General features: G+C 37.4%; 1 protein-coding gene across 1 annotated transcript in view; it reads right to left on the bottom strand.

Annotated features, from left to right (window-relative positions):
- Itgb8 (integrin subunit beta 8) overlaps positions 1-27,863 on the bottom strand; it is an 80,097-nt gene that overhangs the window by 23,087 nt on the left and 29,147 nt on the right. The window contains exons 2-6 of the mRNA XM_028880933.2: positions 22,698-22,783; positions 16,467-16,641; positions 8,283-8,529; positions 6,730-6,895; positions 6,095-6,253 (exon numbers count right to left, since the gene is read on the bottom strand). Of these exons, the coding sequence (XP_028736766.1) occupies positions 6,095-6,253; positions 6,730-6,895; positions 8,283-8,529; positions 16,467-16,641; positions 22,698-22,783 (833 nt within the window). The remainder of the gene's footprint in view (positions 1-6,094; positions 6,254-6,729; positions 6,896-8,282; positions 8,530-16,466; positions 16,642-22,697; positions 22,784-27,863) is intronic.

Consider the following 27,863-nt stretch of genomic DNA (forward strand, 5'->3'; position numbering starts at 1 on the left):
AGTTGCTGGTTAATTAGAAAGATGGCACTAGTACATTAAATTAGAAAGATGTACTCAGTAGGTATTTAAAACTAATCACACTAAAGTTTCTACTTTAACTTCCTATATAGTGTGAAGATGAATGACCCCTTAATTTGTTATTATACTTTTTTTGTTGTATGATATATTGTGAGCCATTTTACCTTGGTAAATAAAATGTGAAAAGCCAAACGTAGCTTGTTGGTGTGTGGTGGCTGTTAGAAGACTAGGGATGAGTTAGGAAAGGAAATACAGTTTAGCTCAAGGATGAGAATGCAGTGGTAGGGTTCTTGCCCAGAGCACAAAGGATCCTGGCTTCAATTCTTAGCAATGTCTTGTCCTCCTGTTTGACAACTGCAGAAGTTGCTTTTTACTCTTATATAGTAAGGCACAACAGAGGTATTGTTTCTTTCCATAAATGTTCATCTAGGAATTAAACTGATTGTCTCAAACAACAGGTTCATGATTAGACAACCACAGAGGGATGATGTCAGACTCCACTTGCTGTGACTCTGGCTATTCATTGGTGCCTAAGTATAGGAGCAAAAAAAGAGTTGTGTGACTGAGCCTACCTAACTTCATGAAGGTCAAGGTCAAGCTGTTCTGTAGTTTACCAGGTGTCTTAGTTAGGGTTTCTATTGAAGTGAATAGACACACCATGACCTCAGAAATTCATATAAGGGAAAAACATTCAATTGGGGTGGCTTATATTTTCAGAGGTGTAGTCCATTATCATGGCATAACATGGTGGCATGCAGGCAAACATGGTGCTGGAGAAGTAGCTGAGAGTCCTACATCTTGACTTGCAGGCAACAGGAAGTAGACTGTCGCACTGGGCATAGCTTGAACATATATGAGACCTCAAAGCCCACCTCCACAGTGACACACTAACAAGACCACACCTACTCTATCAAGGCCACACCTCCTCATAGTGCCACTCCTTTTGCGGGCCATTTTCTTTTAAACCATCATACCAGGTTATACCAGGTTATACCCACCAATGTTAATCTAGCTTAGCTAATGTCTCTATAATATGAAGACTATGTTAATTTAGTAATAAACCTAAATTAACTAGTCTTACTTATAGCCAATGTTCTGTGGCCTGCATTTAAAATTTATGCATATGGACAGATACAGCCTTGCTTTTAAAAATTCCACTAGGGCAGCAGATGTGCTTGGTGTTATAGAATAATATGTTTAGCATACATGAGGCCTTGGGCCCAACTCTGTCTGTATTTGTTTTTATTAGTTGCATTTATGTGATATGAAACCAATTCACAAAAAGGCCTGAAAAGTGTTAACACATGGGTTTGCATAAGGAAAATTCTGCCCAGAGCAATTCTTAGGAATGTAATTTTAAAGTAATAGAAAAAAAATTCCTAAGTATAAATTCTTCTAGCCAAATTCCTATTCCTGTTCCTAATAAAGTACATGACCTTAAAATAGATTTGTGACAGTTTGCGTAATACCAGTTAAGCTACAGGGAATAAGTAAAAAGTAAGACAAATCTAGATACATTGGGAATATTATTTTAATAGCAACAGTTACTTTTAAAATATTTTTTCTTTGACAAAAAAATAGTAACAGCTTGCCAAGCACTCACTCTTCTTACTTTTTAAAAACATTTCATTTGAAATAAGAAAAAAAGCCCACATGTTTTTAACCAGCTTATACTTAATCCACACAAAGTCAATATTTAAAGAACAGTTGAAAATGTGAGTAGCTTTAGGAGCCTTTTAAATTTCCTTTCTTATCCACAAACAGGAAGTCACGTTAGACAAAATTACACAAAATTCAAGTCTAGAACATTCATTCAAGCTGGTCAAAAGCTTCATCAGACTTCTAAGTTTAAAAGAACATTTTTTGCCCCTAGAGAGAAATCTGTCTTAAAAGAATAATCCCAAGTACCTTGAGGCAGATTTTTTTTAGATTATAAATGTCTAACATATATGTAAATAAACCACTGTTGACAAGTGGCTATGGATTAATTACCATTTCTGAAGCTGCCTCACCTCTCCTCCATGCAGCACAGTATCTTTTAAGCATTTTATCTTCTATGTCCTTTTTTTCTGCAAGCAGGAGAATGTACTCCCTCTCAGCCAGCTGCCCTGTCCTGGTGATGTCATGACTCCTCAATTCTAGCAAGTATCCCCTCCTCCCTCCACCTAACCCATTATATTGCTTCTCTAAACTCTGAAAATAATTAATGGAGATAAGGTACATTTTAGAGGCAAAAGGGAGAAGGGAAGGAACATGCCAGGAGCACCACTAAGTAATTAAGTTTGTGGGAAGTGGCTTATAAATGTCAGGAGGGAAGAGAGGTTGACAGGAACACTTTCAGTCAAAGAGATTACTGTTTGGGAAGTACAGTTGAATTATAATAATATGCATATCCAGGGGGACAAAGAAAGTGTTAAAGAGTCTCTTCTTCCTAAGTAAAAGTAAGTTAGGAGGGTAAGTTAGAGTTTGCAGTACTGAGAACTATAATATATTGAAACTTTCACTTTCAGTGAGTTTATGTTTTAGAGGAGTAAAACAAAGTGGAAACAGTGTGGGAGTGAAAATGTATTTGGAGATGAAAACTTGAAAGGTTGTTTGTCTACTTTTGTCTCAACAGCCTGGCTTTTTAAGTACATGGTAGATCCTGGTAATGGCACAGGGCAGGTTAGGCAGAAGTGGGGCTGCCAACATTGGGGGCTAGATACTGGTTTGTTTTGAGAGCGTGTCTGTACAGAGTGTGTCCTATGCAACGGAGGATGTGAAACATACTGTTTGACTGCCTATTAAATGGTAGAACCCCTCCCTCTGCCACGATAGCTAAAATGTTTTTGGCATGGAAATGTCCTCTTAGAAGTGAAATATCCCAAAGAAAATCAAGAACTAGTGCTCTGGACAGAGCAACGATGCTGGAGCTCCATTTCCTAGCTCTGCAACTGCCAGCTTTGCCCTTAGTTTGGACCTTAAATGTCTCTCAACAGCCCACATGGTAGAAGCCTGGTCCACACACTGTGAATCTAGGGGGTGAAGGTGGAACCTTTGACTGGTGGGGTTTATTAGAAGTGTTCAGGGCACTGGGGTATGCCCTGGGAAAAAACTCTGGGTCCCTGGCCCTCTTTCCTTCTTTTGCTCCCTGGTCACAAGGTAAGCAGTTTTACCACCACCGCAATGAGGACAAACATTCATGGATCACAGCCTCCCAAACTGTGGTTCAAAATAAACCCTACCTCTTTACAAGCTGATCATTTCAGGTAGGTGTCATAGAGAGGGGATGGTGATCAGCACACTATGTGACCAGGACACAGTTTTAAGGTATCTGAGGTCCTGTTTCCATGTAATTAAGGCATATAGAAATACTAGTTTATATTTCTGAGAATTATGGCAGTACTATCTTACATAAATGGACTACTGAATAAAAAGGCTTTGCTCCAGGATTCTGGAATTACTAAGCCCATACCAAAAGTGAGAAGTGGCCAGGTCTTGATGTCCACTGACTGGCATCTATTGCAGGCTCTGTCATGGAGTAGAGTGGGATTATGTTCAGCTTCTGACTGTTACCATATTTACCCAAGAGAAGAAAAGCATTATCCCTACTTCTGGGCTGTGAGGTTGTGCTTCCAAAATGTAAAAAGGCATGCACAGAAGGACTACTTAGTAGAAGACCATTTAAAATAAGACTGTTAATAGTAAACACTGTAGGCATGCTCTAAACTGTGCTTTGGTGGATCTGCCTCACTCATTAACCCTGTTCCCCTGGCTTCTGGGGTGTTTAAATTTGTCTCCTCTGCCCCAGATAGTGTCAACTGTAATCATGAAACTCTACTTGGTGAAGAAGGGCAAGAACTTCAAAAAGAATGGGAATGGATGTTTTCTGCTTAAATGTTTTAACCCAAACATTTAATTTAATCAAGATAGCTTGTCCCATAAACTTGCAAATTAAATTTAAATGTTCTTGAGCTTAGTTTTTAGTTATTAGTTGAATTCCTTTCCAGACATTCTAGAGAAACAGAGCCAGACTCCTTTTATTCTGGGTAGGTGATTTTTGCATGTAGCATTTGCTTTCAATTAAGGGATATGTTCATTTAGGTATTGTTTGCAGAGATTATTTCCTGGCTAGTTTTCTGTGAACATGTAGAACATTCAAATTAGGTTTCATAAAATAACTGCAAAAATATTCTCAGCATGTTTGCAGTTTAAAACAAATAGTACAATCAAATGCTATCAAGTATTTTGTTAGTTAAAAAAAAAAAAAACCACAAGATGCAACAATATTTGTTAAAACCACATACAGGCTTCCGGCTTTCTGGAAGTATTTAAGAGTGCTAAAGAATAAGTATTTTTATTAATGCATCCAAGACACATAATGAAAAGTGAAAGGATTCTTAACACTTTCTGACATTGAGTAGCCCATTTCTTAATCAAGAGCGGCAAAAATAATTAACAAATTTCCTTATTAAAAGATTATAAGTCTTTGCTTAAATGGAATTGTCTTATGTCAATATTAATTATAAATGCCTTTGTGACTTTGAAATTGCTAAAGAAATTTTATTTTTAGTAAAAAAGTGCACTGAAATAAATGTTATAAAATACAGAGCTGGTGTAATGGAAATAAAGGTGTTCTTTAAGTTATTATTAAGTGCACTTCTCTTTGATTTACCCAATAAATCACAGGAATGACATGTGTAAAAGTCATTCCACTAAATAATGGCCGAGGACACAAAAGAAGGGCATGATGCATTTCCTGTTTTTCCATATCACAAATGGGGTTTAAAATCCTACAAAAATTATATACAAAATTATAACTTATCCCCACAAGTTTTTTTTTAACATAACCTAGGTCTAATATCATGACATTTTATTTTTGCTCAAAGATTCATCCCTGCATGAGCCACAACATCCTTTCAAATATACTGATGAAGAGATGATGTCAGTAACTTGGCAAGACTTCAAAAGAATAACAGGACTTGGGAATCATACCATTGTCATTTCTCCTTTAAAAAGCTTCCCTCTCTCTCAAAATAGAGTAGCTCCTCCTGTCTCCTTTTCCATTGCCAAGGAACACATTAGACCTCTACCCTAGATTCAATGAGGCCAAGTAGAAAGCAAGCTAGATAAGCAATGAGTAACTAGAATGCAATGTAGTTGCACAGGAGAGAAGATGCCCCTGGAGTTATTCCAAAGCCTGAATTTTAAATATATTATAGTTTATTATTTCATTTATTATATTATTTGAAACAGAGTCTGATGTGTCCAGGTTGGTCTTGAGCTTGCTATATAGCTGAGGATGATATTGAATTTCTGATCCCCTTGTCTCTACCTCCAGAATGCTGGAATTTCAAGACGGCACCACCGTGACTAGTTTATGTGGTACTAGACAATGGGGCTTGTGAGCTGAGAAACTTGGCAGCTTTGTTGAAAACGTTTCCAAGTAAATAGCTGTCAACGTCAGACACAAACGATACTTTGTTATTCCTTTTTTTAAAAATATCTGCAATTAGCTAATACCAGGGAAGATGTGGTGATAAAAGGTTGTATTTAAATACACGATTCAAATCTTATGCAAACCTCTAGGGAGCAATTCAGATAGGCTTCATCTAACAAGCAGTCCTATACAAAGATGTGTTGCAGAGGGAGGATGAGTGGTGTCTGTATACAAAGTCTGCCTTGTTTTATGCTTTTCCCAATGATTTTTATTTAGCTTATTTAGTACTGTATTCTGAAGATTTCTTAGACCAATTCCATTTTTCTTATCACTTCTTATTCTATTTATAGATACCAACCTCAGAGAAATAGCTTATTTCTATAAAACAATGCCATGCTTTTCTTTCTTTCAAGGTCTTTGAATCCCATGAAAATAATCTCATGTATCACTTTCTTTCAAAAATTCTACCATTCGTAGTAGCTTGTCAAAGAGTCAGCTACTAGACAATGCCAACGTCTTTTAGCCATCAACTTTCTTGAGCAGTGATTTTACTATACTGTTCTATAGGTATAGACAAGAATGGCTGAATTGACAATTTAAACTTGCATTTTAGCCCAAGGAATCAGTGTAGCTAGCAAGGAGCTGTTGCTACATTACCATGGTTGTCGATTTGACGTAGACGTTGTTTTTCAGATGGCAGTTTCCGTCATTTGGCACCACTATGCCTGCCAGCTTGCTATCAAGAGCAAGATGTGATGTCTGGTCTGTCATCACCAGCAGCAATCTTTTAGCTTCTTTTCGCCATCCAATGTGACTCTTAAAATAAACATGTAATTAGACCTTGTACAATGACATGGATCTCACTGTGGTCTTTCCCTCAAGTAAACGATATGTTTGAGTTGACAAACACCAAGTCAGGCTTGAATGATGTAGAGTCTCTAAAATAGCATACCCATGCATTTGTTTACCCTTTACTCCCCCACTGGAGGAAGAATAGGCTGGACAACATGACGAAAATGGGATAACAGGCTCTTTCTGGCTTTTTCCTGGGGTGTATACAAGCAAAGAGCATCTCCTTTGTAAAATTTTGTCTTCTCTCTATAGCCTTTCCCCAACTTGGCCCCTCTATCCCAGCATATACCAAAATGAATCCTAATAGTGTTGAGAAATGAGATTTTTTAAAAATGTATTCTTCCATGCTGTTTCTGCTCCACGAACCAACCAGAACATAAAACTCTTATACCCTCTGCTACATCTGAGAACTAAAACACTCAGCATGCAAAACTTCTTACCTCACATACAGCAGCCTGAAGCATGGCATCAAAACCTCCTTCAGGAGTGTCTATGTTTCCAGATATCTTTTGTCTGTGAACTGCTTTTTCAAACTCAGTGATGTTTTCTGTCAGAGATAGCACATGGATGTATCCATGGGGAGGCATACAGTCTAAATTGTAGTCACTGTGTGGAAAAAAGAAGTCCAAAATCTAGTTTTCTATGCTTTCTTAAATTTTTCAAAGTGCTACTAATAGTCAAATTATGTAGTTGGTAAAAGAAAGAAGGGGATTATTTTGGAGGTGTAGGGATATTTTTACACCATAAAAATTTATAAGATTAGAGAATTCAATGTTGGTGAAACTTGTTTGTGATCAGAAATAGAACTGTATGATTAATGTTAAAAATGAAGAAGATTCTATGTGTCTCGTGAACACAGGACGATGAAGCGCTTCAGTATGCTAATGAACACTTTGTTTAAAGGAACATAAAGATTTTTAGTAATTTCCTATCACAGTTGGCCCTGGAGCTGATGAGAAACACATCCAAAGGGATAGTTTGTGAATTCAGCTCAAATAGCATATTACCTTATTATTTCTAAAAAGATATCACACTAATTTTGAAAATGATGCTTGCTGTGGAATTACTAGTGAGTAGTAAAATGCATGAGAATGACTTTGATAAACACTCTTGTATTTCAGAAATAGACTCAGTCCTCAGGTGGGCTCTCCTTCAAGGAGATTGTTCAAGCTGGGCATAATGTAACCCAAGTACTCAGGATGCAGAGGCAGAAGGATTCATGAGTTCAGGGTCAATCTGAGCTACAAAATAACACCTGACCTCAGAAAACCACAGTGAATGATAAAGAAATAACAATTAGGAGAAGACTTCTCGAAGTCTACAAGTTGGAATGTGTAGAGTGAAATTATTTGAGCAGTTTATAGAAGTAGAAAATATCTTCAAAGAAAATGATTTATGGAATAAGAGATTTACAAAGTCATTTCTCTGAAAATTCAACAGATGACTCTATAAGAAAACTTGCATGCTTGAAGTTAGTTTTCTTTCCCTGGGGAGGCAAATGCTATTTAGAATCAAATTCTTATTTTTTATCCCTCGTCTTTCAGGAAGTTAGTTACGTCATTAACAACATAAATATATACCATCACAATACAGTAAGGTATCAGTGTAGCATTGAGGTGATAAATACTCTAAAATGTGTCAAACCTAAATTTAATAAATTCGGAGCAACCACAAAGGAGGCATATAGAATTTCCCGAGGTACTTATATGCATGTCAGCCTCATTGTTGGAAATTCATACAGGGTTACTAATAATAGGTAAGATTATTTTGTATGACAAAAGGTGAATAAACAATATTTGAAGGAATATAACTTAAAACCCAAGCTACAGGCAAATGTTTCCATAGAGGAACAAAGATCCTCCTCAAATATTTTAAACTTTTATTTAATAAGACAATATTTTGAAATATTGTAAGTCTATAAGAACAAACAACATGAGCTTTTTTTTTTATAAGAAAGATTCTTTTAATATTATCCACATGAAACATTAGCTACCTGCACTGGTTATGGATCCTCTCTGGATGGATGCTAATGTAAGGTGAGACAGTTTTATCCACATATGAACCAAAACCAAGACGGAAGTCATGGGAGAAAAACGCCATTTTTCTGGATAAATCATTTCCAACAGAATTCAATTTTTCTATATTATTGTGCATTGATGCTGACACATCCACCAGATAATAAAGATCCACAGGGTATTTCTTCAGAGGACGGACTTTTAACATGAAGTTAGCTTCAGCTCCTAATTCAAAGAAAGAAAAACATCATATAGTCTCCACTTACACATCTTAGATGTAAGTGGCATTTTCCGTTGCATTTGGTGTGTGCATGCATGTGTGTATGTATATATGTGTGTAAGCACACTTGTAACAACATATGTGATGAGATCAGATGACAACTTATAGGAATTAGAATCAGTTCTGTGTTTCTCTCTTGTGGATCCTAGAGATTGAACTCAGGATAGTCAGGTATGACAAGCTCCATGCAGCCAGAGTCATCTTGATGGTTTGCAGTGATACTTTAGTAGCAGCACAGTAATCCTAAGTTTATACATTATCAAGTTACTTTTCTTATCACTGTGATCCAGTACCGGATAGAGGTAACTTAAGCAGAAAAGGATTGTTTGGGTTCACAGATCAGAGGATACAGCCTATTATCTTGGTGGGGATGGCACAGTAGTTGAGGTAGCAGTAGCTTGATGACTCACTTTTTTCTCATCTTTGTAGATCAGGAAGCTGAGTGCTACAGAAGGAAACAGGGTTGTGTCCAGCTCTCAAAGGCCTACGACTGTGACTCACTCCCCCAGCCATATCCTTCCAAAATAGTGTCAGAAGCTGGGGACCAAGACCAAGTGTTCAAACACAGGAGCCACGAGGGACATTTCAGATCTAAGCTACAACAATGCATTTTCTGACAATTCTAGAGACAATATACAAATAATAAAAAATAGACCAGCTCAATACAAATGTAGGAGGAATCATTTACATGACATGAATTGCCCATCACCCTCAAAGCTAGGAAAGCATAATGCAAAACAGTAAGCAGTATTCTGTCTGAAAAAGGTTCCAGGTGGCTGTGCTAATCAGAAAGATGTTCTTCTGAGGCAAGGTGCCTTTACCAATGAGATGTGAACCCTTTGGCTCTTGACAGTACATGAAGCTCTTTGAGATTGCACATTATGAATCAGCTGATGAGTTTCTTCCTTTTGGTTAGTAGGTGAGGCAGTGGGTTAGAGCAGAAAACCAGGCATGCCATATTGAAGGTATGCAGATTGTTAGTTCAACACTTGGAGGGGGTTCAGTGAATGTATGAAGATCACAGAGGCCAGGTATTGGCCTTGAGTAAAATAACTGGATTGGAAGAGACAGTCATCACCACAACAGGTAAAGAGTTTCCCAAGGGCACCTGTCTGCAGTTCACATTATTTAGTTCTTGGCCACATTATAATTTGACATAGAATCTGGGTTTGTTGTTGTTGTTTTTTTCATATAGACTCTTCAAATTCTAGGTCTGCATTTAAGCTATACTGTGAAAAGTCACCTATTTAAAATATGTGAATTTCTCCTTTTAAAATAATAGATCAAAAGGTTTCAAATCACTAATGTTCATCCATGGGGATCATTTCAACTGGGAAATACTTTATAAAAAAATTACAATTTGTATATCTACATAGTCAGTAGGGTGTTATAGTTATTAAAAGATTTACCTAATCAATTAATTATTCCTGTATTTTTCTTTAAATTCTTTTACCATTCCAATGTTATTCAATCTGAACTATCTAACCTATCGAAATAGCAATGCTTTACTGGGGGATAAAAACAAATACAGAAAAGGAAGGATGTTCATTCATTTCCAGTTTCCTGCCTGAGTAGGAAGCCCTGTGAATGTAATATTCTGAGTTCTGCATCCCAGAAGTTTGGAAGGAAAAGTGGGGCAAGCATAACCCAGCCTCCTCCATTCTCTATTCCTCTTTGGGAGCTGGCCTGCCTCCAGAGCACATTTACTCTGTTTACTTTTTGACTCTGTACTGAAAAGTACCAGTAGAAACATTCTGTAATTAAAATGGAGAATTAAATGTAGGAGAATATCAGAAAATAGTACACAGGGGCAATTGGAGAGCATAGTTCATGCAGAAGGGCTGACACATGGGTCAGCATTTAAAAAATATATAAATTATGTAGTTTTTTTTTGACTGTTGACTTGAGCATATTGCTAAAGGCCTTAAGCATTAGCTGCATAGTATTTTTATCTTGGTGAATCATTACAGTTTATGGTAACTGCCTGACATTGAATGAGTCTCTGTGTTTTTACAGATGATGCTAGATGTAGCAGTTATTCAGCAGATTGTGCATGGAACTCAGCAAAAGTGTGGGGTGCTGACCTCAGTAAAAGGCACAGTTTGTGCAGCATCTGCAAAGGCGTCTTAGGGGGCCTATGCTACTGAAGGTACTCCAGACAAATGTCAGCCACACAGGGGACCTGTGCTGACAACACTTGTTCACAGCCCAGCCAGCAAAATCTCCTTTCACTGGCTCAGCAGAGGAGAGATGATAAGAAAGCCCTGGAGGCTACTGTGACAGGGTCTTTGATTACCTAGGTGCTGGCCTTAGCACAGGTACCTGGGTCAGTCCTCAACATGGCATACGACCTCAATCGGACAAGTTGTCATTTAAAAATAAATATTTTCTTAACTGAGCCATTTAGTCATTGCACAAGAAAACAGTAATTGCTACTTTTACATTTCAAGACCCCTAAACTGCCAGTGAGATTTTGCCAGTTCAGGGTAGATAGCCCTAGACAGTCTGACCCCAAATCCCACTTTGCTTGTTAAGATGGGATCAAGTTTGATTACCATGCCTTCCTTGCCTGTGAGTTTGAGACATTATCCACAATGTGCTCTCAGGATGCCTTTGGATTAGACAAGTATATATGTGGGAGAAAAGAATTAGATATGGGTTTTGTAATATTCTATAGGTAAAGGTAGTAGAAACACCATCTCATGGCTATGTAGGTACTATGTCCCCCTGTATAACCATTTAGTTTATATTAGAGTATAGTCAACACAGACCAATAACCAGATGACACTAAAAAGGGTTTGGTTAAGCTGGCTCAGAGAGAAATGTATCTATAGATACATGACTTAAGACCTGGTTGTTAACGCAGTCCACAATGTTTTGATGTTAGAGGAACTATGTGAGATGAGCTATGCTGAGATGGATGTACTACATTCATATACTCTACACAACTGGTATACTTTAGCTAATCAAACAATTCTTTAATTAAATGTTGCCAAAGCCACACTCAACCCAGACTATGTCCTTTGCGCAATGATAAGTGATTCTATAACGAGATTACATGGAAACTTTAGGATATCCAAATACTAAAATTCCAAAATGACCTATTTAATTAAAGAGGCTGCACCTAGCTTGTTGTACTCAGGCTTGTCTTGCTTCCCAGGATTGCTGTCAAAGGAACTATGAGAGTAACTGCAGAACTGTGCCAGTGGACCATGGAGCTCTGGTATGAAGTGGCAACACAAGGCTCATCAAGCATTTGTTGGTTCTATCCAGTGGTTTAAAACTAAGAGACTGACAGTAGTGGGTAAGGAAGGAAGTGAGAGATCATCACTCTTGATCTTTCCTCCTACAAGAACAGCCTCCTGGGCCAAAGGCGTGGCTCAGTGGTTAAGAGCATTAGCTGCTTTTCCAGAGGACTTAGATTTGATTTCCAGAACCTACATGCTGCTCAAAGCTATTGGTAACTCCAGTCTTAGGGTATCCAAAGCCCTCTTCTGATCTCTGAGGGTACTGTGCACAAGTGGTGCACAAACATATATGCAGGCAAAATACCCATAACATAAAAATAATTAAATTGAAAAGAATAACCTCATACATTTCTAATTAGAGGCAAAATATGACTTGTAATTTTATCAAATGATATTACTTTTCCAGGGTTAGGATGGTTTGAATGAGAAAGCCCCCATAGGCTCATGTTTGAATACTTGATGCCTAGTCAGTGGAACTGTTTGGGAAGGATTAAAAAGGTGTGGGCTTGCTGGAGAAGATCATAGTCACTCAAGTCGCTTTGCTTTGAGTGTTGAGGATGAAGGGCAATGACTGATTATGTTGCTGATATCTTTCTTTATCAACCTCACTAAGAGGAAATCTTAGACAGTGATAAGTGAGTTTCTGACTATGCCTCAGTTTTGTTCAAGTTTTTGATGTTGGCACATACTTCTCATGTCTTCATCAGCTTCTATTTGTGGAGTGCAAGTGAGTATGAAGAATATACTGGGGTGTGTGTTTATGTGAATATCCTTAAAGTATTGTCAGGTTCTCTTGGATGGAAGCCCCCCTTTTTTGTATATGTGATTTAAATCACATTTTCTAACTAATTTTAGATCCCATCTCCAACATTAAACAGTCAAACCACTAAACATAGTTGATAGTCAAGGCCAACTATGTGGAAAATAATTATAATTGACTACAGTCTGGGGCTGACCATAACATTTCCTCCTTGGTATTTTCTTTCCTTTGTGAATCTCTCTCCTCCCCTCTTGTCTTATCTCCTTTTCTACCAGCTTTTCCTTTTACCATTGTTTCAGACAGGATCTCACTATGTAGCTCAGGTTGGCCTCAAAATCAACTTTCTGACTCTCCCCTGCATTTTGCCTTCTCACTTCACTGTCCTTTGCTGTGCTGCTCTCCATGGTCACTATACCATGGACTCTGTCTTTTTAAAACTCAAAAAGTTGTATGTGTCACTACCTGCTTAAGGTGCTCAAGCAGCTAATCATGACAGGTTAAGGCATCTCCTCATTTTGATTTTTTCTTCATCTTAAATATAACAAGATAAAACTGCTTGTAAGTTCCCAGAAGTACTCTGCAAACATACACTTCCATGCCCTGTTTATGTTCCTTTTGCCTGTGGTGAGCTAACCTCCCTTTCTTCATGTAATTACTGCTTTAAGACACTCTTCAGTAAGCTACTCCTCCTTGGACCAGGCTGAGCTTCCCTGCCTTGTTTCCCTGGCAACTGGTTCATACCATCATTTTAATGTTTGCCATATAATTATGAGGTCCCAGACATGGTATCTTTATGTTCTTTCAATTTCTAAAAGCTACTATGAGATAGCTTTACACAGAATACTTAGTTCCATATTTGGCACACAGTAAATAGATATATGTACTCACATATATTATTGCCATTATTTCTACTGGATTCTAAATAACCTTAGGGTAAGGACTGCTTTTCTTCTCTGAAGCCTCTGGTATCTGTTTATAATTTCAGAAGACCAAAATCATTAATATAGCTACAAAAGGGGAAAACTGTAATTACTGACATATATGAATTTCATGAACACATAAGCAAAAAGGTACAATTTATAGGTCCTTACATTGCAAATATTTTCTAAAGAGCAGGGCATTTAAAGGATATAGCTGCATTTATCAGCCATAAATAATATATAAAATAGGATAACCTGCTGGAAATTAGTATTTAATTATAAAAATAGAGTCATTGGCTTAATAGTATGGAAAAGCAAATCACATCCAAAATCTAGAGATATCTATTTATATTTTTTTGTTTTAATGCTCTATTTCATTAATTTTATTAAATTAAATTTATTAATTACTTCTTTTTATTTTATGATTGCTTATTTTTTGCTATTCTTTTGTTTGGATGCTCTGTCCATTTTTATTCATTATTTTTCAAAATAAAATCAAACCTTTCATTTTTTTTAGAACAATTCAAGTTACAACCTATATATTTGAATGTATTTTGTTACTGTTGCTATTAGTTTATGATTAGAATTTTGATTATATCTTTTGACTTAATTTCAAATTTTATGGCACTATGTTTAAAGACGATGGATCATGAAATAATTTTTACTTTCTATAACTGGGTTCTTCTCTGTGGTTGATTTCTTAATATATTTTATGGACTTTAAAAATAACATTTTACTTATCAAGTCTTATAATCTGAATAGTATTTGGAGAGGGGGCCTTGGGATGTAATTAGGTTTAGATGAGATCATGGGGAATGGTACTTCATAATAGGATTAGTGGTCCTCTGATATACTGGAGAGTTTTATTCCATACCATCCCCACTCCTATGACTTTCCTCTTCAACTCTGCCATGTGAGGACTTATCAGGAAGTGAACACCTGTAAGCCTGGTGAACCCTCACTAGAAACCCAATCTGCCTATACCTTGTTCTTGAACTTCCCTGGTCTTTGAAATTTGAACCTTTCTGTGACATTGTGTCACCAAATGTGAGACATTTGTGTTGTGGCAGCTGAACAGGCTAAGGCATCAAAGTTATTAATTAAGCTCAGCTGTTCTGCTTTCTAGTCCCCCACCCCTTATTTCCTCTGCAGATATTGAAGGGGATAGTTTTACGCTCTCCTCTAATAAAGAACTTGAGGTTAAGTGCAGAGTGGTGATTCAGGAATCTGTAGGATTTGAAGAGAGGCTTAGGGTAAAGACCATGCATGGTAACAGAGTGCCTTCAAATTCAGGTGTACTCTGGGAGTAAGCCAGAAACCTGAGTCAGAAAGCCAAGATATAATGGCGTGTCATATGTGTTACTATTCAATGTTAACACAGAAAACAAACAAAACAAACCCACCCTAGAAAGACTGTAGAGACAAAGGTGGAAAGGTGATGGATGAGAATGTCAAGACATGGAGGCTGGTAAGATATGGAGACTGGAATTTTTAGAAGTAGTTTAGGAGAGATTAGAAAACCTGAGATCATGAATGTGTTGTAAAACCAGGTAGAGAAAAAAGTCATTAGAGGTGGCTGGACAATTATAACTTTAGAAGGCTGTATGTGAGGCAAGACGTGTAATTATTGTAATGTTAAGGTCAGATTTTAGTGAATACACTGGATTGAGTAAACATTGCCTTTTTTAAAAAAAATAGCAGGTGACAAGAACCATAATCTTTATTAACTGATTAGAATTCCTGTACTGGCTATGAATCCCTTTCCTGCTAGTGCTCATATATTTCCATATTGAACTGTATAATCATTTTATATGGTGAAGAACCCAGCTTTAACTGGAAACTAGGAACATGTCCAGGGAAAGAAACAGACTTTGTTTTGCTGGTAACTAATCAGTCTGGAAAAAATAGTTCAGCATTTAGAGTGGGATGAGAAGCGTAGCAAGAATTATTGTTATTATTACTATTATTATTTTATTATTAAAAACAAAACTAATGACAAGACATGACCACCCTAATGACAAGACATGACCACCCACAGTGAACTAATGAAGAGTTGAAAACAATTTAATATTATTTTAAACAAGTCTTCTAGCTCTGTGGTACATATTTGTGTATTTTGACATCTTGTATATAGTTCGTATATTGGAATTCTTTGTACCTGGGGGCATGGATGTTTTCCAGAGCTACAATATGTGTCAGACTGTGGGGAACACTGCTATAGAAGGGGAGATATAAGAGAAATGTATGAGGAAAAGTGCACATTAATCTTAATTTCCATCACAAAGTTATTTAAGGTAATTATGGTAATAATGATTGATAGTTTTGTGTTTAAAAGTTCATACCAAAGGCTCTAAGTACTTAATTCATTTGTATTTCCCACTAACTAATGAATCAATGTATCATATAAGTACTCATGGAGAATTTACTCTATTCTAGCACTCTGAGGAATGGCGAAAGAGAACAAAAGTACGTTCCCTTTCTGGACTTTGCTGATATGAGAACTTGCTTCCAGGCTTGACAATGGTCATGCAGCCATCAGAACAGACAAGGCTGAAGGAGAGAATTGAATTGATTCTTGCAAGTTGTTCTCTGACCTCTATGTGCACTGTGGCATGCATGCCTCTTCACCCTCTACCAACTAAATAACTAAATGTAACAAAAAGTTCTCTTTCCCCAGAGCTTCATTGGAACCAGAGCACAATTACATCACAGTGTGAGTGGCCTGTATGATCAGAACAGAGTTATAATAGGTTGTAGTAAGGTTTATAGTGTGGCCCAGGCCACACAGCTTAGCTACAAACATGACAGGGAGTAGAACCATGGTTCCTTGATCTGAGCTCACTAAGATTTCAACTACATTGTTGTCTGCTGCAGCATATTAACTGTGAGCAAGTCACTACAAGTTGTCATTGCAAATTAATGGTCATCACAGATTTCTCTGAAAATCACCAAACCTGGATGCAGTTGGATTGAGACTTCTCCTGGTGTCACTTGGGTATTGATTTCATTCTCACTTGGTGTTACTATACGCACAGACAGGTATTCTACAGAATCAACTGGACAGCCTTTGCTTATCAAATTGGAAACAGTATCACAGCGTTCACTTCTTGATCCACTTGAAACAAAATCCTGTTTAAAAAAAGGAAAATCACTGATGTTTTAGCAAATCCTCTCAGTGACAACTTAAGAAACCTGTACAATGCAAATATTACAAAGGAGACATTTCCCGTGTAGAGCAAATTAGGTCATTGCATAAATTAGCTGCATGCTTCCAATAAAAGTATGGGTAAATTTGTCAGGAATAAAAGTTTTACTTCTACATTTTATTTAAAAATAAGAAAAGTTAATAAAGAGGAGAAGATTAATCAAGCACTTTCATTGTTGTTGACTGAGCACTGTAAAATTACACCAGCTTCATTCTTTCTAAACATCTGACTTCGGGAAGACAGATCTAAAAAGTAATTAATCAAAGTAGACAATTTATTGTTCCCACATGCATGCCTCATGTTTCAGGGAACACAGCTGGCATGTCTACTGTGTGCTGTTGTGCTCAGGAGATGAGAACAACTTCTTCAAAATCACATCCCTAACTGTGCTTACAGCTCATATAAGAAGGAATTGGAAGTCTGCCTTCTCAGCCCATCAATCTCTGGTGCTTCTTATACAGAAATCAACCTGTGAATAATTGGATAAACCAAGAAAGATGCTTTTGATGACACGGTGGTAGAAGATTCCAGTTCAGAATCTCCTGATTTTGCATCTAAAGCGTCACGATAGTTCAGCATAAAACAGTAGCTAGTTGTTTAAGAGTCATCCATATGCTTAGGATTAATGGAAAATGTTTAAAAGTTAATTTGTTCTGAGATAAAAAAGGATACTTCTATTTTTCACATGACCATTCAGATTGTATTGAAAAGTATGGAAATATTTTTCTATGGATATATATTGGTATAAATTATTTGAGATAGTTACACGTGAGCTGAATATTTTTTCAGCAATCTTCTGGAAGGGCTGTTTTGGTCCAGCATTCAATCATTTTACCTTTATTTCCTATGATTCAGGGAATCTGATCTCTACTTAATTAATCATTTGGTTAAAGACTGTTGAGCAGATACTTAACTACAGAACAATGGTTTTCAAAGTGTTCAGGATACAGATCAAGGCAGCTAGAGTCTTCACTACTGGAATCAACAGATCAGTCACTACACAGAAAAATATAATTATTATGGAAGTAAAGCTTAGGGGCAAGAGAATGTCATATGTTATGAAAAAAGGGAATTATAAAGTTTAAATGGCATACTGAAAATGAGATCATTAATTATGAAGAATGAATCCCCAGCATCAGGGAAGGATTAGGTAGATTCATAGCAGGCAATATAAAACATTCAAAAAAATTTTGTTTTTTCTCAATTTAGAGCATGGTTTGGAAAATTAAAGTCTGTAGGACAAATGTGACGTTTTGTCTGTCTTTACATGGTTCGTGTCAAAATGCCCCGTTTTTAGAAGACGGCAATAGATCAAGGCAAGAAGAACATGCTGCAGACTGTGTTTGGCAGCTGTCTGGTCTTCACAGTGTTTATTCCTAATTAGTGTATGGCTCTTGCTGGTGATTATAACACAATGAAAAGGAAGAAGGCAATGTGCCTTTCTTTCTGATTGAACTTTCCAGGCATTTGCTAAATGGTGCAGTGGAAACAGACATTTAAATTTGCCTTACATTTAACCTTCACCTAGATTTTAACCAGAAGTTTACAAGTCAGAGCCTTTACTTATATCTAAATTTATCATATCAGCTGGTAACACCTACAACTATCAGCCAGATGTAGTTTATAAACTGCTTGGAGTTCCTCAGAGAAAGGTAGCCAATAACTGCTACAGCATGTGCCACCATTCCTAGTTCCTGGTGTGCTTTAGGTTAGGTTAACTCTTTCTCCCATTGTGGGGACACAGAGTACACAAGGTTTGTACTCACATGTTATGTGAAGGGCCACATGCGTTTTCCAGATAAAACATCCCCAAGATTTTAGATCATGCAATGGAAATAAAATATAAACAACTCCCATCTTCCTTTTCAGCCTACTAGATTTTCTGAACTTGGGTGTACAGAACAGAGAAAGGAAGGGTGGCTTCTTTCCTGTAAGTATACATCAAGCTATATGCCTTGTGACCTTTAAATGTCAAATAGTTCTGCTGAAATAGCAAAATCTTCTCAATTATTTTGCAATATCTGAATCAGAATAGCTGTTTTAGCCCACTGTAAGCACTAAGTCAGAAAAGCATTGCCAATTGGCCAATTAGGTTTGAAAAGGAAAGAAAAGGCTCTTGCCCATTGTGACTTACTTTCCGTTAGAAAGAAAAGCAATTTGAACCCACACTCTTCTAATTTCTTGGCAGATTATGTCATTTTAATTTCTTCTAACCCTTATGTTTTACTTTTTCTTCAAGAAAAATACTGGGGAAATCAGACTCCACGTTTCTGTAGCTAAGATCTGTTGAGAATGAGAGTCCCAGGCTGAAGTCACTGGCTTTTCACCAGTTACCTCTTCTGTGAATTAGCACAAAACTCTGGGTGTATAAACAAAATGCATTTCCCCCCTACTAGTGTCTGAGTCTTTTGGGCTTCCAAAACCAGCAATCTGCTTGGAAATGGAAGGGTCTTATCATCTCCCTTGGAACAGTGAGTGCCCTTCACATCCTATTCTATGATAACTGTGGTTTCAAGTCAGGCCCACACTGTGACACTGTGATGGCTGTGTTAGCCAAGACAGAAGAGAACTGCTCAAAACAATGTGGCTCTTAACCATGTTAACTAGAAACATGAGTGTTAACTAGGTAATATTAATAAAGTTCTTTCTATCTCAATTATTTTTCTAATAGTTTTATTGAGCATGGAAGGAAGGGAAAATAGAGATTATGGAATGATAGACTAAAATGCCATTTAAGAATGCAAGCAGATTGAGTATATACTGTCTATATTCATAGTGATTTTTCAGACAGGATTTTCATTAAATTTTTTGACAGTTTCATAGATGCATATAATACTCTCTGATAACTATTATTCCCCCTTTATTTCCCTCGGCCACTAATGCCTCCTCCTCCCTACAAAGCTTTTTCCCACATTCAAGTCTATTTGTTTTGTTCTGTGACCTCCTGTTTACCCAGGGCTGTCTTTGTGTTCATGGGTTTGAATTATCTACTAAAGCCTGTGGGCTCACCATTTATTTCACAGCTAAAGACAATGACCACACTTCTCTTAGGATCTTTAAGTTGCTAATATTTTGGTAGGGAGGGAAGGGCTCTGTGAACCTCTCTCCCATCCATAACCAGTTGTTGATAAGACCAATCTTATGTAGGTCCAGTGTAGGTAGCCACAACTGCTGTGAGTTTTGGAGTGCAAGGGCTTCCTCATTCCTAGTAGATAGCATTTCTTAGCCTTATCTTCAAGCTCTTACATCTTTTCTACCATCCCTTCTGGAGTATTGTCTGAGCCTTGGAGGGGATGGGATTTTGACCAGCTTTGAAAATTATACAAGTCAGGTTTATTAAGCTATGTTTCATTCATTATCATTATGATCAGGAAAACACTCCCTCACCCTTTTCTTTCCCTCCATCTTTTCTGGCTGAGAAATCAGGGTCACCACCTATATCTGTGTTTATATGATGGGTGATCTTACCTCTTGATATCGTGCCAGCCTACAGGGATTACACAATTCCTTCTCTTATGAATAATGGCAGATTGTACCTTTGGAGATTGTGTTATTTTTTATTTATTTTATTATTATTTTTGTGTGCATATGTGGTGTATGTATATGTATGCAACTGTGCTTGCCCACACAACTACATGTGGAGAGTAGAAGTTGATGTTTAGATGTCTTTTTCCATTGCTTCTTTACCTTAGTTTTTGAGATATGGTCTTTTTACTGAATTTGGTGTTTGCCATTTCAACTAGACTACCTTGCTAGCAAGCCCTAGGAATATGTCTTCACCTTCCAGTATTGGAGTTACATATGTGTGCCATTACACCTGGCTTTGATATGGGTAATGGGGGTCCTAACTAAGTCCTTGTACAGCAAGCACTTTTCCACTGAGCAATCTCCCCAGCTCCTGGTTGAATTATTGACACAGCAGTCCCATTTCCTTAAATATAAGTAAAGTATCTATAGTCACAACTCCTGTATCTCAAGCAATGCCCTATGCTGTATGTTATTTCATTATATATTGGTTAAAGTGTCAGGTGGATACAATCAGTATTTCCATTTTAGAGATAGGGAAATGATTTAAAGGGATGAAGCAACATAGTGTACATAGTTGTTTACATAGTCTATAGTTAGAAACTTGGAGCTAGGATTTGATCATTCTAAACTATATATACTACCTTACACTGTGGTATGTAGACAAGAATAACCTTGCAAATTCTCCCCAAGGTCCTTGTTTGCAAGTGCAACAGTTGAAACAGGTTTCCTTTGTCCCTTTCAGCACCTCCCTTGCATTGGCTTTCTTCCTTCTCAATTCCCATTCCTTGGCACGCTCCTAAGTCCCTGCTTCTGTGACAAGACAGATGGGTATTTTCAGGGCTGCTAATTTTCTCCCTTTTTGTGCCAATCACAAATATGAGGAGGAGTGGTCTCTGGGACCCGATGTCACACTTGGCTGACAACTAGGCTTTGAAGCATATTTCAGAAAGCTCTTTCCAACAACTCCCACTGAAGCACTCAGCAACTGAAGTTGGCTTGGCACAAACAGTAGGGCTCTAAGGATCTTCTTTAGTGATGAGTGGATAACTGGCTTAGGGTCAGGAAAACCAGGCCACAAAACATTCCTAAGAGAGAATCCTACAAGTCAATTCCACATTCAAGGCTGTAGAGATGAGTGAGGAAATCGTCGTTCAGAGAATGGCAAGAATTCTGTCTAGTCTTTAGATAATAAAACTTGGACTAAGAAAGTCTGGAATCTTCCTTTTTGTGACATTGTCTGACTTGATGAGTTGTGATAAAGTACTTCCTTGTTAATTAATGACATCTGATTTTTCCCAGTATGTTAGCCCAGAGCACACAGGATTACATGAGACTGTCAGCAGAAAAGGCAACTTTTAGATATGGCTACTGTATGTGAATCCCTTCTGTGCTTGAACCCTAATTTGTTCATAGAAGAGAGCAATACCCATCATCCTTGCTACTTTTCAGTGGTCTCTGTCTTCTTGCTTCATGCATGAAGTGGGGGGTAAGAAGAGAGGGTGACAGTATAATGGAAATTTAGTCGTTGAACTAAATTAGAGGAAGTAAAACTAGAGATTCATGTCCATGTCAGGGAGAAGTCTCTGAAAGCCTGTTAGTTGCAATTTCTAGGAGTTGCATAAGTAACTACAAAACTACCCAGGCAATCTCACAAAGAGATTCCAATTTAGCAGATGACACCTTGGGAAAACATTATATGTAGGTGCCCCTGATTTAAGATTATTGATTTTAAATACCTCATAAAACAATTTTAGAGCAAGACAAAAAGAAGTCATTATAATTTTTATTAAGAATTTTGTTGGAATTTGTTTCTCTGCACAGAATGAAAAGCATTAACTTTTAACAATAATACTGAATTATTCTCTACTCCATAGAATTTAAATATACACAATACTTCAGGAACAGGTTCAAGTGTAAAAATAAAGCTATCACATTTCCATGAGAAAATAAAAATTGCTATACAAAGTTAGGAAATAACTGAACTTTTAGTGTTTCATATTAAAAACAAGTAAAATGGACCAATGAATCATCTTACTTTTCTTTTATAAGCAAGTATTAAGAAAGCAATCAAACTTGGGCATATAACTTTGCTCTGCAAGAATCTTATATCAAAGTCTACTGAACTATCAAAAGTTATTATATGTATTTGCCAACTTCTTCTATAGAACAGATGGAAAACATAAAATAGTTTGCACTTCATGTCAAAATTACCACACTTTTCCTAATAAAAATGTTACATTTGATTTTATGTTCAACCAGATAAGCTGCTTTTCCACAGAAAACCAAATAAAATTTTCCTGATGCTCAGGATTATCTTTCTTGTTCCTGATGCATCTTTATAGAATAGAATATTAGGGGGATGAAGTCTGGTTAGAGAGAAAGTTAAGGATGAAAAAAAACCCTCAAAAGTAGCAGCAACAATAAACAAAAACAACAACAACAAAGGCACACCTCTTGAACACACCATCCGCATTCTGGACCCATCTGGAGGCACCTGGCACAGGAGACCACGTTTGAAGAGGCACATCTATTGTGTTCTGGAATTCAAGTAAAGAGGAACCATTAAGCTTTTCTTTCAAGGTAGAAAGTGCACACAGTTTGAAATGCAGTTGGAAAAGTGAAATAAGGTCATCTTTTGTTATAAACAGATGGCATCAGATAATGTATAGTTTCTTTACGAAACATTAACTTGCTCGTTGCCATTAACAAGCACCTGGATAGCATTTAATTTTCTAAGATCAGGAGAGAGGAGGAGGGTAGAAATGTGACCTTTGTCGTATCTGGGGCTTTAGCTTTGTTATAGGTTGTGCTGCACTGCAAGGGGATCCTTTAAAGTTTTAGTTCATTGAAGTCATAGTTCATAATCTCTGAACCAAGCAGGTACTTTTCCTTCTGATGTTTTTCCTGTAAAAATTAGCATATTAACATGTGAAGCTGAGTCACAGTGAGAGAAATTTCCGAGAAGTAATCTTGATGGGCATTTGAAGTAGTTCCTGTGGAAGGTCTGATTGCGTTAATATTGATTATTTTGTGTAATAAAGATCTAGACACTGTGGCATGATTCAGTATTTTAGACACAGAGTGGTTAAAGTGAGTGAGCCCTTTTAGCTAATTCAATGTGGTTTTCAGACTGGATCACATTAAGATCATTGATTCTTGTGCTGGGCTGTATCTGAATAGATAGCTGTATCTTGAAATTGCCTTTATTCCTCCATGTACTCAGTTCTTAAAGAAAACAATGCTCGCTATTATAAACATAGACACATAGACTCTAATACAGAATAAGAATGTATCATTTTTCTTCTTGAGTTTAGTGGGCTAGTTTTCCTATATTTTATCCTTTAACCTGAAATGGCCTACAGGCACTGGAAATTATGTACCTACCCCCTTACTCATAGGCACACAGTGAATGGGGTGGACATCAAGGCTACAAGTCACATACATTTCAGGTGGGAGAGAATATGCAGATTGTGTAACAAACACAGGAGATTTCATCAAATTGCTATGATGTGGTGAGGTTCTCTCTATTTCAGAGCAATAGAAAGGGGTAAGGGTGGGGCTCTTTAATTATTGCTCCATAGAGATTGTGCCTCTGGTACTCTCTTTGCTATCTTAGTTCACATATTTTAATCTGTATTTTTCTCCTTAAAAATGCATTCAGCATTAAAATGTGAATACCTATGGACAGAATCACACATGAACATAGGATTTACAGGGACATAGCCTATCAAATTCCTATTGCAATTTTTCTTGTCTCTTTCAACTTTCCTAAGTGTTCTGGAATCCAGGGTGAAACAGTTCTGACTTGGATGTGTCATAGCACAGGTGTTGGAGTGGGCAGAGCGAGGGTGGTAACTACAGTAGAGAGGCACTAACTATAGCAGAGTGTCAGGCTAGTGTGCACCCTCCCCTGACTTCCCTACGTAGGCTTTGCATTAAGCTTCATACACTATTCCCTAACACCCTCTCTCATGGGCTATTATTTACTCTATGGTTCCTCCTACCCTTCATCTTTGGCTTTAGAACAACCTTTTTTTGTGATATATATATGAATTCTTCACTGATTTTCCAAAATCTAGTCTAGAATTCCAAGAACTAAAAATAACTTGTGTTTGGGCTCTCTTCACTACCAGCTTGGCCATCTAAATATGGAGACTCCCTATTCCAAATCTTCCATCTGGCTTAGTCTGCAAAATGAAAAAATAAAAATTAAAAAAACCTTGCTTATTCTTAAAATATTCAGAAGACGGAGTGACCTTTTCAGTTTTATTTGAGAAAGAAAACCAAAATCGTTAGAAATCAGGGACACTGGCAAACTCCTGTGGTCTGAGTGTATTCATCTCCAATGCAGTGTTTGAGGTGGGCCCTTTAGGGTATAACTATTTCTGAGGTTCCTCCCCTGTGAGTGAGACAATAGCCCTTATAGAAGAGGCTTCTCCGTGGTTGTCCCCTTTTGCCTTTTGGTCTCTGTCATGTGAAGGTAGAAGATCCTCACTAGGATGGAATGCCTGCTCCTTTATGGTATATTTCCCAGCCCCCAGAGTTATGAGAAGCAAAACTCTTATAAATTACTTAATATCAGATATACTGTTACATCAATAAGAAATAAGTAAGATACAGACCTGACTTGACCTTTACTAGTGCTGGCTTTGACCTTACTGGAACATAGAGGGACATCTATTTCAGTTTAGACTTGAATGGGCATCTGATTTAACAGGTAGAACTTTGCATTGCCAGTCAAGTTTGCAGAATCCAGGAAGGACAGATGCAGAATATAGGGCTCTGGTCCTTATTACTAATATTTGTCCAATTCTGACCTAAGTGCTCCCAGGTTAAAGCTTATGTTAGGCTCCTACTTCCACAGCATATAGGAAACATAGCAAATTTACAAGCAAAAAATCTTTTTCTTTCCTTTTTTATATTGCCTGGAATTCTGTATAGCCCAGGCTGACCTTGAAGTAGCAGTGATCTTCCTGACCATGTGCTAGACAATCCAAATGAGTGGCCATGAAGAGCTGCAAAAATTTTCTTATTTTAAAATATTTCCAGGGCCAACCTCTATTCTCCAACTTCAGATACCTAAAAATGATAGTCAAGATGGATAGAGACCATAGTCTTGTCAATGAATCACAGATCCCAGAGATGACATTGCTCAAGTCTACAGAACTACAGACAATGAAAGAGCCCAGAGATGGATTTAGAGGAGGCAGGACTGATGGCTCTGCAGATCTGGGAGAAGGCAGGGAACTGAACTCCATGGGAACAGTGTCAAACATTATTTCTGGACAGTGTCATAGTTACACTTCACAGATATGCTTTGCCAGATAGAATTTTAAGAGATTGCTCTTTAATTTAAAAATATGCAAGTTAGAAAATGCCTAACATTTAAAGAACATGTTAATTATGGCAATTCTTGTCACTGAGTGGACAAATTATTGTAAGAACTGTTAGTCAGCATGTATTATAAATTCTCTCTCTCACACACACACATACAGACACACATACATATTTCTGTGAGAGGAGAAATCCTTACAAAGCACACATATCAGTGCACAAATGCTGTTTGTAGACTCTGGCATTTGTCATCAGTCTCTGGGTCTGCTTGGCTCATTGGCTTTCTCATTCCTAATGCAAGAACGTGGTTTCCTAGCAGCCCAGGGCCCTGCCCTGACACCTCATTAGGATGTGGGCTTGAGTAGTTCCTCCCCCATCTATGATTGCAGTGTCTGCTTGTTCAGTCTTTTGTCCAGTGCTGTTGCCTTACATTCACTATTCTTTATATTCTAGGCTTACATTCTTAGGAAAGAATACAATACAATACAATACGATACAATACAATACAACACAACACAACACAATAGCTTTGTATTGATTGTAATGAGTATTCTTAAGCCACAGGAAGCATGGTGACAATGTTTTAAAGCACACAATTCCAATTCACCTTTTGTACCTTTTAAGTCCCCCTGAACTCTGTGTCATTTTTCTGTGACAGAACTCAGTAAACGGTTTAATGGCTTATTGTCCTTCTAAATAATTTTATTCCTTGACCTATGAGCAAATTTTCACATTACATTATGAAACTGGAAGGGGCAAATGTGTTGGGGCTGCATTGCTAAATGATTACTGGGAGAAAACACCAGACATCCATGCTGCTTCCACTTACTAACATGTGCCCAAAACCTCTATGACTTCATTTCCTCCTTCTAATGAGTACCTAACCCATAGCCACCTGTTTCTACAATGATGCTGTAAGGTAAAGCATGCAAACACAGTAAGCACAGAGTAGGGGACCTGTGATAATGGTATAATAATTGACATTACTAATTATATGGAGAGATCCATATGGACATATGTATACTTGTACCTTTATATGTAGGTGTGTTTATGTGTTTAGTTCTAGGTTCCCAAAAGGATGCTGGTGTGTGTTTAAATATATAGTAATATACCATGCTGTCTATCCTTAACATGAAAGTCTCTTCAGTTATAAGACAAAAATTTAAACTGTAGCTAAAATAGAAATATAAGTAAATAAAAAGTTTATGTACTCAACTTAGTTGTTTGAAATGATTATTAAGAACAAGGGAGTTAAAGAAACATGTACCAATCCAGTCCCATGAGCAAAAGCCAGGCCCAACTGGGGACCAAATTACAGAAGCTCTCTGAGAACACAATCATTTTATTCATGTTTTTACTGTGATACATATGAAATGATGTCTATGACTCCATGTATAGAATAATAAGGATCCATCACCCCCAGAGGACAGACTAGGAAATTGCATGTCCATGATGCTCAGTTCAGTCCTCTGTTTAGATGGTGTCACTTACTAATTATTTTGAGACTGTTTCGTCAGTAGAAGTTAGGAAACTCAAACAGATGACAAGAACCCCAAGCAAAATTTAACAAGCACAGCACCCCTCCCAACCAAAAAAGACAGTAGATGTTTTGGTGTTAGGACTTAGAGCTTTCCCCAAATCAAATGATCAGACTAAGTGAAGGCTAGAGACAAGATTTCTAGTGTTCTTTTCTTGCTGTAAGGACTGTACAACAATTTTTTGATGTGATTCACATGATATCTGTTGTTAGTAGGTAGCTTATAAAGCAAATAGGATTGGCAGGCATTGTAGACTCTGATAATTAAAAGCACCTATTTCAGATTCTTCTATTACTCCTAGATAGAATGATTTGTAAGAAAATGAATTTTTTCCAGGCAGTATCCCTTTCCTTCTTCTATTATTATACAAATCAAATTATGTTTGGATAATTGCATAAAGCTACTTATGGTGACACTCACACCTTTATCCCTAGCATTACAGAGGCAGAAATCTGTCTGGATCTCTGTGAGTTCAAAGCCACATTGGAGACAGCCAGGCATGTTGATACATGTCTTTAATCCCAGAAAGTGAGCCTTTAGTCCCAGGAAGTGATGGCAGAAAGCAGAAAGGTATATAAGGTGTGAAGACCAGAAACTAGAAGCATTTGGCTGGTTAAGCATTCAGGCTTTCGAGCAACAGTTCAGCTGAGATTCATTCTGGATGAGGGCACAGAGACTTCCAGTCTGAGGAAACAGGATCAGCTGAGGAACTGACAAGGTGAGGTAGCTGTGGCTTGTTCTGCTT

The sequence above is a fragment of the Peromyscus leucopus genome, chromosome 14, assembly GCF_004664715.2.
Source record: "Peromyscus leucopus breed LL Stock chromosome 14, UCI_PerLeu_2.1, whole genome shotgun sequence".
In the NCBI taxonomy this organism is placed as follows: Eukaryota; Metazoa; Chordata; class Mammalia; order Rodentia; family Cricetidae; genus Peromyscus; species Peromyscus leucopus.